Source organism: Podarcis vaucheri (genome assembly GCF_965113315.1).
Source record: "Podarcis vaucheri genome assembly, chromosome: 1".
NCBI lineage: Eukaryota > Metazoa > Chordata > Lepidosauria > Squamata > Lacertidae > Podarcis > Podarcis vaucheri.
The window spans coordinates 13,270,812-13,287,629 of record NC_138759.1 but is presented as its reverse complement, the minus strand read 5'-3'; the positions used below and the strand labels follow the sequence as shown (position 1 = coordinate 13,287,629).

The 16,818-nt window shown below is 42.5% G+C and overlaps 1 protein-coding gene across 7 annotated transcripts in view; it reads left to right on the top strand.

Moving 5' to 3' along the window:
• Positions 1-16,818, top strand: part of AHNAK2 (AHNAK nucleoprotein 2) — a 61,490-nt gene that overhangs the window by 20,612 nt on the left and 24,060 nt on the right. For all 7 annotated transcript variants that reach the window (XM_082216344.1, XM_082216339.1, XM_082216338.1 and 4 more), the window contains exons 2-6: positions 10,590-10,657; positions 12,489-12,584; positions 13,472-13,534; positions 14,874-15,015; positions 15,831-16,012. In XM_082216344.1, coding sequence (XP_082072470.1) covers positions 13,520-13,534; positions 14,874-15,015; positions 15,831-16,012 — 339 coding nt within the window. In that variant the 5' untranslated portion in view covers positions 10,590-10,657; positions 12,489-12,584; positions 13,472-13,519. The remainder of the gene's footprint in view (positions 1-10,589; positions 10,658-12,488; positions 12,585-13,471; positions 13,535-14,873; positions 15,016-15,830; positions 16,013-16,818) is intronic.

Genomic DNA, 16,818 nt, shown 5'->3' with positions numbered 1-16,818 from the left:
ATATCTCACAATCCCTAAATGTTCTTCTTGGTCACTTGAATATGATTAGTTCACTCTGGGCAACATGACTGACTGTTGTTGAACATTCCTGGAACATAAAGAAGGTTTTTTGTTTGTTTGTTTTCCTGCATCACATGCTTAAGCAAAAGCACTTCTGGCCAAGCTTGCTTAGGAACATGCCTCGGAAAATGTCAAAACTCGCTTTCAGACACTCTGCCAATGTTTTGTGTAAATACAGAAGCCAAAACTCAGAATTCAATTGCAGACTATGAATGAGATTCATAAACTAAAATAAGAGCATATGAAGTGCTCTGCTGGATTAGGCCACGGTCCCATCTAATCCAGCAGCATCCTCTTCATCATTTTTTATATTTCATTTATGATTTCCAGTTTTATACATTTCAATAATTTTATAATCATTTTAACATTTCAAAACTCAACTTCCTTCCCCCTCTTTCTACGGTTCCCTAAATTTATTTTTAATATTTTCTGCATTTCCAAATTAGCTTAATTTGCTCATTTATTCATCTTCTTTAAATATATACTCTTTTAAAACTGCAGGTTATTACAACAAACCTGCCAGTGTTCTTATCTGTTTACAGTTTGTTTGTAAATAGTCCATAAACCATTTCCATTTTTTTACAAAAAGTTTGTTATCTTGATTTCGTATTTTTGGGGTAAGTTTCGCCATTTCTCTATATTCCATAAGTTTTTGTATCCATTCTTCTTTTGCTGGGACTTCTTTCCATTTTGGGGCAAGTAACATTCTTGCCACTGTAGTCGCATACATGAATAAATTTCTATACAGTTTGCGTAGCTCCGTCCCTATAATTCCCAAAAGGAAAGCTTCTGGGTTGTTGTTGTTTTTTTACAAACTTTATTTTTAAACATCTTTTTCCATTCATTATATACCATTTCCCAGTAAGCTTTAACCTTAGTACAAGACCACCACATGTGATAAAAAGAACCTTCTTTCTCTTTACATTTCCAACACTTAATTGGTTTGGATTTATACATTTTTGCCAATGTACTCAGTGCTAGGTACCATCGATATATCATTTTCATATAATTTTCTCTTAGACCGTAACATGCTGTAAATTTTATATCCATATTCCACAATCGTTCCCATGCCTCCATATCTACCGTATTTTTCGTCCCATAGGACGCACCTAGTTTTTTGGGGGGGAAATAAAGGGAAAATTTTTTTCCTTTATTTCCCCCCAAAACCAGGTCGGGGAAACCGAACCAGGTTGAGAAACAGCTGGATGGCGGCGCTGCGCCTCCCTGCTGTCCCCCGAGCTTGTGGGGCTGGCCGATGTCTGCCCGGCGCGAGGGGCGCTCTGCTACAGGGTGCGCCGGGCGGCAGGCCGCTATCCGCAGCGTGGGGAGCCCTGCGGGGAACTCCTTCAGGGCTCCCCACACTGCGGATGTCTGTCCGGCGTGCGGGGCATTCTGCTTCAGGGCGCCCCTCGCGCTGGGCGGCAGGCTGCGAGACAGCCCTGTGGGAATTCCCTCAGGGCTGCCTAGGCTGCTGATGTCTTCCTGAAGCCTGGAGAGCGAGAGGGGTCAGTGCGCACCGACCCCTCTCGCTCTCCAAGCTTCAGTGAAAGCCTGCATTCGCCCCATAGGACGCACCCAGATTTCCCCTTCATTTTTGGAGGGGGAAAAGTGTGTCCTATAGGGCGAAAAAGACGGTATATTATGGCCAATATCTATTGTCCAGTGTATCATTGAGGATTTTACTTGCTCATCCTTTGTCTCCAATTCCAATAATATCTTACACATTTGAGACAACAATTTTACATTACATTCCAACAGCTCTCTCTCCAGTTCTGATATTTGTTTCCCCAACATCCTCTTCTTACAGTGGCCAGCCAGATGCCTGTGGGAAGCCCGCATTTAGGGCCTGAGTGCAACAGCACTTAGTGGTACCTTGGTTTACAAACTTAATCCGTTTCGGAAGTCCATTCTTAAACCAAAGCGTTCTTAAACCAAGGTGTGCTTTCCCATAGCAGCGGGGGACTCAATTTACAAATGGAACACACTCGACAGGAAGCAGAACATGTTCTGCTTCCAAGGCAAAGTTCACAAACCAAAATACCTACTTCCAGGTTTGCAGGGTTTTTAATCCAAGTTGTTCATAAACTAAGCTGTTCTTAAACCAAGGTACCACTGTACAGTGGTACCTCGGGTTAAGAACTTAATTCGTTCTTGAGGTCCGTTCTTAACCTGAAGCACCACTTTAGCTAATGGGGCCTCCCGCTGCCACTGCACCGCTGCTGTGTGATTTCTGTTCTCATCCTGAAGCAAAGTTCTTAACCCGACGTACTATTTCTGGGTTAGCAGAGTCTGTAACCTGAAGCATATGTAACCCGAGGTACCACTGTACTAGGGTAAAGTGTGTGCATATAACTGTATATATTCATGCATAAAACATGCAAAAGTTCATTATGTCGGCAAGTCCTAGGCTCTGTGGTTTAACCCACAGCGCCACCCATCAGCACCTAAATAAGCAGGCCATGAGGGATGCAGCTGGAAGCACCTCTCCATGCAATACAAAGCTTCCTCTTTCAATTTCTGCGGGTCACAAGGCTTGGCCAAGGTGATTTTTTCCAGGTCAGCTTGCAACTCCATCTGCTCATGAGCAATTGCAAAGTGTGCTTCTGTCAGCAGTGAGTCACTACAGAGAACACACACACACACACACAGCACCAGAGAGAGTTTTCCAGACAAATAGGACTTTTATTTCTATTCAAGGACAGATTTGAACTCTGGTAGCTCCTTTTCTCTATAAATTAAAGGGCTGATTCTACCAATTGTCTAAACTCATGATTCCCATAAATACCTTGTCTCCAAGCTTCCTTATTAAATGCCTGGTTCTCATTGCCAAGCAAGTGTCAGGGTTTTCGTTTTGTTTTTTTGCAAGCAGTCATGCCATTTATGGTGATTTTTACACAGAGGCTAGATGTTTCTTCTCTAGAAACATCACCAATAAAACCAACAGACTCGTGACAACTTCTAAACTTACAGAAGTACATAACTCCCCCAACCGCCTGATTTCTCTGATCTTGTCAGGGTTCCTCTCAGCGTGGCCAATAACAAATTGTTGGTCTGGTCTAAAACAAAAGGCACCTCTTAGGACAGGGAGGAATGGACGTGGGAGGGAGACCAAAGCCGTAAGCTTTCATAAACACTGTTCCATGAAAATCTTGTGCCATAATAGGGGGTCTTCTAACAACACTCAGAGACTACAATTCCCAGGATTCTTTGGGGGAGGGCCTGAATGGTTAAAGAGGCATGATGCTGCTTTAAATGTGCTGTGGCAGATGGGACCTTTGAGTGTGTCTACCCAGCTGTCCTTGAGCTTTAACAGTGCCTCTTGCTCGCTTGGATGAAGAGGGTGTGCACTTAGAAACCGCTGGCTTCCGTGTAGTTGGAATGTGGCCTCTTGCACAAGGGTAGCCCATTGGTTTCATCCCACATTTTTACCTTTGGGAATTCCCACTGTGTTTTGGCTATGCCCACCATTCACATGTGGGCGCCCCTGAAGGTTGCACCCAAGGAGATACTTTAGTCGGGCAGGAAAAGGCCCCACTTCCACCCCTGTACTAGACTCTAGCTGAAACAGAAGCACGAGGGCTGTCTTAAAGCGCTTCTCAAAAGTGCTGTTTGAAACAGCCACACACATCTTTCATGTAAAGGAGAAGGGGGCAGATGCTTCAAACAGCACTTTTGCAAAAGGCTTTAAACTGCACATTTGGCAGGTGTGCACATCCCTGTCCCCTTTTCAATCCTGTGATGACATAATGCTGTCATGTGATTGGCAGGTTGTTAAATATGGTCCACGGGGTTCGTCCCGAAACAATAAGGCTCCACCCACACCCATGCTAAAGGATAGGCAATAAGATGATCAACTGCATCTAATTGGCATATTTATTAGCCAGCAATCTCTTGTTTGGCCTTCAGAGATGGAATACATTGGCATAGAAATGATCATTCAACAGAACACCCATGAGTCATTTAAAAAGCGCTTTTTTTGTGAGGATTTCATTTGACCAAGTGTGATATCAGTTCCCTCATGGGACAAATCCAGTCATAAGTAATTGTTTGACATTTCCCCGTTAACAATGGACACAAGTGTGCAGCTAATACATTGGGAATGTGGCAGGATGGAAAGAGGCGAAGCAAATTCTGAATAACAAATTACCAGCAACAGTTGCACAGTTTCTAAAACAGGAGAGGGAGTATTTTTTCAGCCTGGGGTCCACCTTCCCTTCTTTTTGTGGGGCCAGAGGTAAAAGTGCGTGGAACAATGGATGTGACTATCCCTTGTGCAGTAGATTGTGATTCAGCCACACAAAATTCAGAGGTTTCTACTCACATACACACTTCTCCATCCTCAGCCCAAGCATTATCATTGCTCAAAGACAAATTCTAGTAAAATGTTTGAGAGGGCATGGATTGGGGCCAGTGAAGAGATGTGGCCTGGAAATAGGTGTGGCTGTGTGAGAGTCCCAATGGCCAGATAGAGAGCATGGAAGATCACATTTGGTTCTGGGATTGAGGTTCCACACCCCTGTTCCTTGGGATACCTATACAGTGGTACCTCGGGTTACAAATGCTTCAGGTTACATACGCTTCAGGTTACAGACTCCGCTTACCCAGAAGTAGTGCTTCAGGTTAAGAGCTTTGCTTCAGGATGGGAACAGAAATCGTGCTCCGGCAGCGCGGCAGCAGCAGGAGGCCCCATTAGCTAAAGTGGTGCTTCAGGTTAAGAACAGTTTCAGTTTAAGAACGGACCTCCGGAACGAATTAAGTACTTAACCTGAGGTACCACTGTATAGCAAAATGTGATCTATACAGGATGGGGGAGGACCTTGGCCCTCCAGTTGTTTCTGGACTATCCCCTCAATGGTTGGCAATGATGGGAGTCTCATCTCAGTAACATCTGGAAAGCCAAATGTTCCCCACGCCTGCTGTATGGTGACTGAGCCTCCAAAGTCAAGCTGATTTGCACTTTTGGTGAAATCGAGCAACAGCTAAGGGATGCACAGAAGCCCCTCTGTGAAACTTTACTTGCCAAAGCTCTTTTGGGTACCCATGAAATTGCTTATGGCACAATCCTACTCACAAGTAAGCCCTGTGGAGTTTATTGGACTTTCCCCCCAAGTAGGTAGGAAGGCAGGCATAAGATCGCAGCCTTAGATGTTTCATCCGGGTTCCACACACATGTCTAAACATCCTTGAGATTGGGCACAATCCTACTCACAAGTAAGCCCTGTGGAGTTTATTGGACTTTCCCCCCAAGTAGGTAGGAAGGCAGGCATAAGATCACAGCCTTAGATGTTTCATCCGGGTTCCACACACATGTCTAAACATCCTTGAGATTGGGAGACCAATTGTGGCCCCACCTCGATTTAACACAATTAGAAGTTGCCATATACCTGCCAATGGGAGAGGAAGGAGAAACAAACCGGTGCTGCTTCCCCACCACCACCACCACACCCCACCCGTCTTCCACAAATGGGGAGTGGAAGTGACCTGTGACCCAGCAGATGTTTCCGTACTGCAGTTCCAACCATCCTTGACCATTAGCTATACTGGCCAAGGCTGATGGAATTTTGAGCCCAGAACATCTAAAGGGCCATAGACTTCCAACTTCCAACACAGAACATCAATTTCCCCCCATTTAAATAGTATTTATGTATTTATATTAAATTTGTATACCGCTCTTCTTCCAAAGATCTCAAGGAGGTTCACAGCATAAAAAAATACAAAATAAAACACAAAGGACATAATAAAAACAAGAACAAAACAAACCCATTACTACACCATCCCTTCCATGAACATATTTTAAAGGACATAGTCTGTTAATCAGCCAAAGGTCTGGTTGAAGGGGAATGCTTTTGTCTGGCTCCTAAAGATGTATCATGAAGGTGCCAGACAAGCCTCCTTGGGGAGAGCATGCCACAACTGGCGAGCCACTGCAAAAAAGACTCGTTTTTATTTTTTTTAAATATTTATTGAGATTTTACACTAAACATAGGTTTTTAAAAAATTAAAAGTAGTTAAACCAACAATTACACATACAAAAAAGAAAAAAAAGAAAAAAAACCAAAGCTAACAAGGAAGTTACCAAAAAAGAGACCTAAAAAGAAAAAAGAAAGAAAAAAGAAGAAAAAGAAAAACAGTGTGATACAAAATACAAAAAAACCAGGTAGTTGAAAAAATAGAAAAAGGAGAGGGAAAAATATCTTTAAAAAGAAATAATCAATTTTTCAATACCTCAAATTCATTTGCTTAATTCCGTGACCTCCTCACACTTCCCCTTTTTGTATTCCCGTTTACAAAGTCCTTTCAGCAAATCCTTACCCTCTTTCATTTATCTTTACTCTATATTCTTAACCTATTATAACTATATATTTTCATCCATATATCTATATTTACATATTCTTATTAGCCTTAATACCAAAACCACTTATTTTCAGTCCAACATCATTTTAACATTCATTAATTTTACAGTATTTCTGCAGATAGTCTTTAAATTTCTTCCAGTCTTCTTCCACCATTTCTTCTCCTTGGTCTCGGATTCTGCCAGTCATTTCTGCCAATTCTATATAGTCCATCATCTTCATCTGCCATTCTTCCAGAGTGGGTAAATCTTGTGTAGTGGGTAAATCTTGTGTTCGTTCTTATATTGTCACCATCTGGACCTGTCATGGAGGAAGGACACAGAAGGTCCTGAGGTTATGATCGGTGGGGAGAGGTGGTCATTGAAGTCACTGCCAGACTATAAAATGCTTTTATTATGGTTTAGCATAAGCTGAATCACATGTTCTAAATGGTATGTCTTGAACACTGTAGTTTCAGAAAGCAAGTCCATTGCGGTTTGCTTTGGTAACTGAAGATCTAAGAGCTCATGAAAATGTTGCATTTTGTGCTATTTTAATATAGCATTAGGTTGCTACTTCCATTTGTAATTGGAGCTGAAGACCCTGAACACTGGGGAAAGCAGAAGATATTGAAATAAATTGATGTTGATGACATCAAGTGAGAAAACTATTTTTGTGTTCTTCGTACCACAGAGACAGCCCATTTAGCCGACAGAGAGCCAAAGATTGCGCATCCCAGATGATGCACTTGGGAAAAAGAAAGCAATTATATACATTCATACATCTCGCTCGCCATTCAGTTCTGCAAAGTGGCCCTGCAGATGTTGTTGGACTCCAGTTCCCATCAGCCCCAGAAAACATTGTAAATGGTCAGAGATTATAGGATTTGTAGTTCAAAATAAAAAATCTGGAGGTCTACAGGTTGCCCAACCCCAATCTAAATAAGAGATAACATTTAAATACTGCATATACACACGTCCTCTTTTGTCTTCTCTCTCTCTCTCTCTCTCTCTCTCTCTCTCTGCGTGTGTGTGTGTGTATGGGTGTGTGCGTGTGTGTGTGATAGTCTTATGATATTTAAATGTTCTTCTGGTCTGTCTTAACGCCTACAGACTTCTTTCAAAACTATTCCCTTGTTTTGAAAGCAGTCCAGTGGCTACTGGAAATAGTTACAGCCACAAATTCCATCAATGCCTCTCAGAAGGAGGTTGACACAAAGCATCAATTGTCAGAGATTTATGTAAGGAGTGAAAACTCTGGAAATGTTGGCTGCATTGAAAAGTGACTAACCAGAGTGAGAGTTTTTATGTGTAATTCTGTATATAGGAAAAGAAGCGAGATATGCTCAATGTGTGGTGTGGTTCGTTCTGATTTCTGGAAGCCTGTTTTTGAGCCCCTTGTGGTGTGAGGCTGCATAGTCACAGAACAGAACAGCTGATGGAGAAAACCAATTCATATTCAGTCCTGCAAAGCCACTCACCAGGAAGAAAATGCCACAGATTCATCCATACCGTTCATTTCATGTGGATTGTAAGATTCCCAGCTCTCTGTTGACCATATTACTTTCTCCTCCAAATCACTGCCTTCCCACATTTGCCCCTTTCTCAATCCATATTTTCTCATACCCTGGCCTTTTCATAGTATCTCTAGTATGAAAAAATCCAGAGGTCAGGAAGCTTACTATCCACGTTAAACAACAGTATGGCTGGGCCCTGAGTAGATAGCCAGCATGATGTTTCATCAATAGCTCAAATCCATGCCATTTGTGATCCAGCCAGAGCACACCAGCCTTGTATCTTGAGCTACGGTGCAGACAGGGAACCGTTCTGGGCAACGTCCCAGGGGCCACATGCTGCTGGTGGAAGGGGCCAGACGGAAAAGTGGGGCTGAGCAACAAATGTGAGTTTCACCTTTGGACAGCAGGCTAGTTTCTTCTTCACTCACATGCCTCTCTGCCCTTCATCCAGGAAAGCAAAAAGCATCATCAGAGATCAAGGTCCTATAGTAGTACAGCTAAATCGCTCAAGGAGGGTTCAAAGCAGGGCTGTGGCTAGGAACAGATAGAGAGACATATGGACCTAACCTTCCCCATCCCTGTCTTGCATAAAGGTAAAGGGACCCCTGACCATTAGGTTCAGTCGTGGTCGACTCTGGGGTTGCAGTACTCATCTCGCTTTATTGGCCGAGGAAGCCGGTGTACAGCTTCCGGGTCATGTGGCCAGCATGACAAAGCCACTTCTGGCAAACCAGAGCAGCACACAGAAATGCCGTTTACCTTCCTGCTGGAGTGGTACCTATTTATCTACTTGCACTTTGACGTGCTTTCGAACTGCTAGGTGGCAGGAGCAGGGACCGAGCAACGGGAGCTCACCCCGTGGCAGGGATTCGAACCGCCGACCTTCTGATTGGCAAGCCCTAGGCTCTGTGGTTTAACCCACAGTGCCACCCGTGTCAAATCTCCTGATTTTGCAGTCCCAGGGAAACAGCAAAGAAGTTCAACATGTCCACGCTGGACAGCTGCATTCCTCGAGGTGTGCAGGCTTGCTTCAGTCAGTGGTTCTCAGAGAGCAAGTCAAGAGAACCCTGAATGGGCAGTGCCTTCCATTTGTTTTCTCACTTTCCAACAAGTATATACCTTGAGTCTTCCAGAATGCAGCAACCTAAACCATTGGTACAATACAGGAAGCTGTATGTGCCTTCATTCCTTGCGTTGACTGTTTATCGGCAAGAAGTCATTTGTTTCAGCCAACCTTTCAGGAGCACATATAAACTAGTTACATAGATTTGTTTTTATTTTGTTAAATTTATTTGTATGTCATTGATAATTGTTTTATATCATTTTATGTAGATAGATAATTTATTATGGTCAAAGACCAGCTCACATAACATAACACAATAAAGTTCATAAAGATAAAATACACAATCAGAGTATCTGAAGAAGTGTGCATGCACACGAAAGCTCATACCAAGAACTAACTTAGTTGGTCTTTAAGGTGCTACTGGAAGGAATTTTTTTATTTTGACTATGGCAGACCAACACGGCTACCTATCTGTAACAATTAGAGCAGATTGCAGCAATAGCTCATGAGTTAAAATTGAGATATATACATACACCCATACAACTGAGATTTGGGCTACCATAAAAAATTGACCCTGAGGCACCCCAAAGGGCAACTTCAGCATTTCCCTATTAAGCTATTTTATTCTAGAGGATGTTCTGTGCCTACAAATTTGGGCGCAGAATCTGGCTACCAGCCAGGTTGTCTTATGATCTTTGCCTAAGAGGAGAGAATTAAGTTTAGACTTGTCTGAAATATTGGTGAACCTCTTCAGCAAAGGATCAATGGTGTCTCTACGAATCTCAACACAAAAAGGGCATCTAAAAAATATATGTTATATCATTTTATGTACAACAGTTAGGGGTTTTTTAATTAAGTTTTTAATGAATTTTTTACAAAAACAACAAATTGACATAACCCTCTAAATTCTCCCAGGCTTTGCACTTCAGAGAAATCCTTATCTGTGGACCCGAATGACTCTGTTTGCTTTGAGATGTAAATCCCTGGAACTGGATTTAAAGTGAGCTCTTCCAGATGGGATGGTCTGTCATTTTTCTCCTCTGTTCTCACTTGACGCTGCCCAGGAGCACAGAAGTGTCCAATCTTGGGTTTATGACTGGCCAGGTGTGAACGGGTTAACTACCTGAAAAGTCAACATTTCTCAATTTCATTTTTTTAAATTGTTCATTTAATTTTTAATTTAATTGAGCACTTACTGTTCCCAACCCTAACCCTGCGGAAAGCCATCTAATTAGACTTTAATTTGATTTTGACCTGTTTTTAGGAGGTAATTTAATTATTGATTTTATACCAATGTTATATATCTGATGTTAGCCGCCCTGAGCCCGACTTCAGCCGGGGAGGGCAGGATATAAATAGAAGACGATGATGATTTTATTTTAAAAAGCAGGCACCGTTCAGACAGAAAGCAGTGTTCACATGTTGCATTCAACAAGTATATGAGGGCCACCTGGTATTACACTTGAGTAGTTGCCCATGGTGCCCACAGGTGGATCAGGACCACGTTGCTTTGGTTTTGGGGCATATTTCAATTCCATATCTATTATGAGGTTAATAGCCTTTGTTTTTCACTCCTGTGGGTGGGACAATTGTTTGATGGCTTGTTTGATCATTCCAGCTTCGGGGAGACAACTCAGACCAGAAGACACTGAGGCTGACGGCGAGGCTGATGCAGAAGATGACTCTGTGAGTAACGCCAAACAGTTTTGCAGCCACCACTGAGATTTCTCAGCATCTTTTCCTTTACGACAGGAGCCAAAAAGAACAAGAAGTCAAACTGAAGCCTGAGTTTAATTCACAAACCATACTGACTCCCTTTTACGCCCTGAACTGGAATAGAATATGCAATTTTATTTGAAAGTCTCCAGTCCATATTAAATGTAACCCAGAGCAGAAACCTAAAAATTGGGATATGACTGCCTGGTACTTAAAAATAATAAAGGTAAAGGGACCCCTGACCATTAGGTCCAGTCGCGGACGACTCTGGGGTTGCAGCGCTCATCTCGCTTTATTGGCCGAGGGAGCCGGTGTACAGCTTCCGGGTCATGTGGCCAGCATGACTAAGCCGCTTTTGGCAAACCAGAGCAGCGCACGGAAACGCCGTTTACCTTCCTGCCAGAGAGGTACCTATTTATCTACTTGCACTTTGACGTGCTTTCAAACTGCTAGGTTGGCAGGAGCAGGGACAGAGCAACGGAAGCTCTCCCCGTCACGGGGATTCGAACCGCCAACCTTCTGATCGGCAAGTCCTAGGCTCTATGGTTTAACCCACAGCGCCACCCGTGTCCCTTTTTGTACTTAAAAATACTCAGGGCTAAAGCCCATGGCGCATATTTGCCTCTGGGCAAATGAAGATAGCTGGTGGGATCTTACCTGCGCTGCATTATACAGCACACCTGTTTAAAAGTGTGAGGGGCTTGGGTTGAGCTGTGAAGGGATAGACACAGGATTGTATGAGGTGTAAAATAAAGGGGGTTTTTGTCAGTTGTAAAGGAGGAGTGGTGGGAGGAAAGTGGGGGGTTGGCAAAGGGATTGGTGGGTAGGTGAGGTTGGCAAACAGAGGCAGCAGCCCCAGTTATATGTAATAAATAATGGTTTGCATAGTTGATTTGAAAATTTTGGCTGTGGGAAAAGAAGAAGTTAGGTATGTCCGAAGAGTCCTGCTGGATCAGCTGAAAAATCCACCGTTATGTCAGTGGCCAAGCAAATGACTCTTAAAAACTCACAGCCCTGGTATGAAGGCATATGGCCTCTCCCACTGTTTGCCCCCAGGAAATGTCATTCACAGGCATACCACCTTTGATCCTGGTTTTACTGCCACTCCTTTACAGATACACATCTAATTCTTTTTTTAGTTTTGTCAGATTTCGCTGTGGGGAAGGTGATGCACTGATTTCAAAGGATTCCCTTCCTCTGCTGCTTCCTCTGCTTAAATTAGGGATGGGGAACATTTTTTAAGCCAGTAGCCACATTCCATCAGGAAAAGTGGGGGGAGGTTGCAAATGCGGGGGAGGGAGAGAGCTAAGGGTGGACAGAGCTGCAGCCAAAAGTGGGCAGGGATACCTTAAGCTCTCTCTTTTGCCACCTCTTCTCTGGAAATGTCTGGCTTCTGTGCTGGGCACTAAGAAAGAGGCTCGTTTCCTCAGCACCCATTGCAAAAACATAGTGGGCTGTCAGAGGAACAATAGAGTGACCTTGGGGGTAGAGGCTAGGAGGAGAAACAGAGACTGGGAAGGAAGGGATTCAGGCTAGACAAAAACCTATCATGCACCAGATCCTTGGCCCTGATTTAAACTCTTCAAATTGGCAGCGTCCATTGTTCATCAAGTAATATTGAATAGGGGGTACCTGTCGATGGTGGAAGGGGCTCCCTTGAGACTGCCTCCCTTCATTGGGGGGTTTTAAGCAGAGGTTGGATGGCCATCTGTCATGGATGCTTCAGTTGAGATTCCTGCATTGGGTTCCTTTCCAACTCTACAACTCTATGCTAAATTCTGTTGTTGTTCCACTCCTACAGGTCGACGAAGTGACAACTGAAAACATACGACCAAGACCACAAGGATCCTCTCCTGTTTATGAGTATTGCATAGAAGATGAATATTTTAACAAAAAGGCAAGACGTGACACAATGGGATTTTGTCTTTCACTGTTTCGCTAGTGTCAAATTCTCAGTTCTTTTGGACCATCGAGACAATGGCTTCCTTAGCCCTTTGAAGTTAAAGGCAAATGACATAGTGTTGTCCCAAATTCTAGAGGGAAAGCCAATGGACCATTAAGGCAGCTAAGCCCTGCAAGGAAAGAGTGGTGGTAGTGAGACCTTAATCACCATGATTATAAAGATAAGCCATCCCTCACTTGGCCGAATACTTGGCTGAGTACTTTGGCCCTGCCCTAGATAAAACCATTGAAACCAAGCATATATGGCCAGCTGGAACATCTGAGCAAATAAAAGTGTATTTGCTTGGTGACAAAATGGCCCTATAGTTTATTTGCATTTTATGTGCTATTTTTTTGGGGGGACAATTCATATACTGCTTAATTACAGCTTCATTGCATATCTTTAGGCACCATGTGCCTCTCCACCCACCCAAATCTTTGGCTAATTAAACAATGTAGGGTTTTTTAAACTAAACATTGTTTTCTGTGCTATTATGTTATTTACAGTGTTTTTATACTGTAAACCGCCCTATGATCCTTGAATGAAATGCAGTATATAAATGTGAGTAAATAGGTTTTTTTCCTGCTCCCTGTGTGTGGGTGTGTACACACACATACATATATACCTTTGAAGTCTGGAGAGAGGTGATAATTGTGTGCAGATAACTGATTATCGCATGTTTCAGAACCCTTGAAATGAATTGTCCAGCTATTGTTAAGTGCAATGCCACTCCCACCACAGAAAAATAGCTAGTGACTACATAATGACAGATGTGTGAGAAGTTTGGCATGATCTGTGGAAATCCATTTTAGCTTACTTAAAAATTACACCTCTGTTTGCAGCTTCAGCAAGATATAGAGAACAGACAAAGACGGGATTCTTCTATCAAAATGAGTGATTCACAGGTGAGCTTAAGGTGTCTGATAAACACTAGGTACGCCCTTCTGTACAGAAGAGCATTGTTTCGGAGCTCTTCAAACTGAATGATCTTCTCATTGATACCTGTCCCTAGAAGGGAATGCAACCACAGATTTTCAAATACAAGCTTTAACTGTTACTTGCCAAAGAATACTTCCCAAACTGGTTCCAGTTTGCGAAGCCACAGAGGGCCAGTCCATGCAAGTCTTGGGTGTGTGTAAGTTGTATGTTTGGAAAATATGCATGTACAGATCCCTGCAGATAGGTACACACTCACACAACTCGGTCTACGCATGTGGGTGGGCGCATGTGGGTGTGTGCCTGAGATATGCATTCAAGCCTCACTGCCTGTGTGAACCGGCCTATAGGCTTTCTGAAATCTCCCCCCACCCCCCGTCTTTCAAGGGAGCTTGTGATAGACCAAAGTCGCCACCCATAAATTCTCATTTGTCACAGCGCTGAAGATTCTACGTATACATATCCAGAGCTCTGTTGTACTCCATGCTAAGAATAATAATTAAATATCTATGTCCAGGACATCCAAACAGTGATGCATTCTGCAACCAATAATTGCATTATTTATTCTACAATGTTTTCTTTTCTGCTTAGTTTATTTTGGTGTTGCTTGTAATGGGATGGGAAGAGACATGGCCACTTTCCCCCTTGGAAGTCATCTGAAACTGGAAAACACTCTACCCAGAAAACCTTTATGTTGACTCTGAGTATGTGCAAATAAGCCCAGCAGTTCCACAGTTGTCAGTGTAGTCTGCTGTTTTCTGGATGCCAAGGGTTTCAACTATTCAGTATAATGTCACGCTGACACCAAATTGTGTGGGAAGATCTCCACATAGATTTTTCACAATCAATCAAACTGTTTACCCAAGTTACCTTGGGGTTCAATTAATTTGCTGTAGAGCAGCCACACCTGTGAAACGAAACTGGATATGCAGGTGGCTGGAGCTGCGAAGAATGATATTGAATATACCCGTTGTACACCTAACTGAACATTCGTTTTTCAAAAGGAGCCGGATTTAATAATATTCAAAGCATTGCAATAGTTGTGCTACTGTCTCTGGATGAGAGACTACTGACTTGAGGCGCAGTTAGTGTTCTGTTTTGGTTTAAAACCTGGATAAGGAAACTTTTTAGCCTTTCAGGGGCTAGAACATTCTAGAAGCTTTTGTAAATCTACACAATGCGCAGAAGTGCGCCTTCGATGCAACCACCCTTCAGCTGATGTTTACATGTTATGACAGGAATGGCTTGAAGTCTTCAACATACAGTATTAGAAATGAGTTTTGATAATGTACTTTTTGGTCCGACTAGGAATCTATGGAGGTTACCTTACAAACGGAAGTCGAATCTGGTGCAAGTGGATTTAGTGTGGCTGGTGGAGGAACCGAAGGATTATTTGTGAAGCAAGTGCTCAAAGAGTCCCCAGCATCAAAGTTATTCAGTCTGAGAGAAGGTACAGTAAAGTCTTATGTCACATTTATTTTTGTAAAATTAGCTATGAAAGTGAAACCTGGCCAGATGGGCGGGGTATAAATAAATTATTATTATTATTATTATTATTATTATTATTATTATTATTACTAACCTAATTAAAAAGTTAATTAAAATGTTGGTCAAATTTATGCAAACTTTTTTTATAAAGCACATTGGACAATCTATAGAGGAGGAGACAGTGGGCTTTCTCTTTTTTAAACAAATGGCTGAACAAATAACCGTAGAAGAGCCGGGACTAACCTACTTACAGTGCAATCCTATAAATGTCTACTTAGAAGTAAGCCTTATTGAATTTAATAGGCCTTACTCCCAGGCAAGCTGGTATAGGACTGCAGTCTTAGTCAATTGGCTGTGATCTAAAATTATCTTGACGGATAGCCAGCTGTAGCTGGAGGGCTTAGAATCTGTAAAAAAACAACTGCAAGATGTCAATACTAGCATTTATTTCTGGGAGATATTCTGTGTAAATATTTTCATGAGCAGGTTGTTGAATCAAGACAGTAGAATATGCGTTTTTTAATGGCACAACAGGCTCCTTTTCAACGGATTTAGAAATGGCCACATCATAGCTGTCAACGTTTCCCTTTTTTTAAGGGAAATTCCCTTATTCTGAATAGGATTCCTTGCAAGAAAAGAGAAAAGTTGACAGCTATGGCCCGGGTGGGTGGGTGGGGTGTTTGCTGTTGTTGATAGATGTCTTTGCATAAACAAGGCATCTAATTAACGAGCCCGATCTTTTGACACCCAATTAGTTTCTGCTGCCTCTTTTCACAGGCGATCAGCTTCTAAGTGCCACAATCTTTTTCGATAATATCAAATATGAAGATGCACTCAAGATTCTGCAGTATTCCGAGCCGTACAAAGTACAGTTCAACCTCAAAAGAAAGCTCGCCAGGAAGGAAGATCTTGAAACAATGCATTTTGCAACGCAATCCAAAAAAGAAAAAATGAGTCAGGTAATGCACAGCTGTAAAATTACACTTCAGATCAAGGCATGGATGTTGGGGGAGGTATTAAACTGACCATCACTTGTGTAATTTTAGGACAGTGGTCTAGATCCGGTGATATATTGGGCAAACCGAAAGGCATTTCTGCTAGACCAAGGTAGCCCTGTCAAATTATCGCAATTTTTTCAACCCCACTGCAGCGCCTCTCCACTCCATTGCTGCACCACACATTTCTCCAACAGTGAGCCAAGAAACCTCCATCATGCAAACTAACACCCACTCATCTGTCTCTGGATCCAACCTTCAGGGGTGTGTTTTTTTTTAGTGGAAGTGAAATTTGAGGGGATGCGGCCTTTGAGGCATTGAATTATTGAAGCCCTTTTTGTGTGTGTTCTTCAGTTTCTGTAAAAATGCAGAAAGCCTCTCAGAATAGGGTGCAATCCCCCCCCCTCTCTCTCTGTGTGTGTGTGTGTGTGTGTGTGTATCACATTGGGTTGTCGGGCGTCTTTTTATTATAAATTTATTTATTGGATTTTATACCGTCCTATACCTGGGGGAGGGGGTGGTCCTCAGGGCAGTTCGCAGAATGAAATCAAGATATAAAACCACAAAATAAATTGTAAAAATAAAAACATCCCAATATCCCCCCCCCACAAAAAACACATTTTAAAAGGGCATGGGATGTCAGTCAAATGAACCAAAGGCCAGGTTAATGTCTTGAAGACTTTTTAATTCTTGAACAGCCAGTCATTTAAATGTTTTTTGGGGGTGAGGATTGCTACTTTTTAAATGTGCTTATATTGCTGTACACTGAC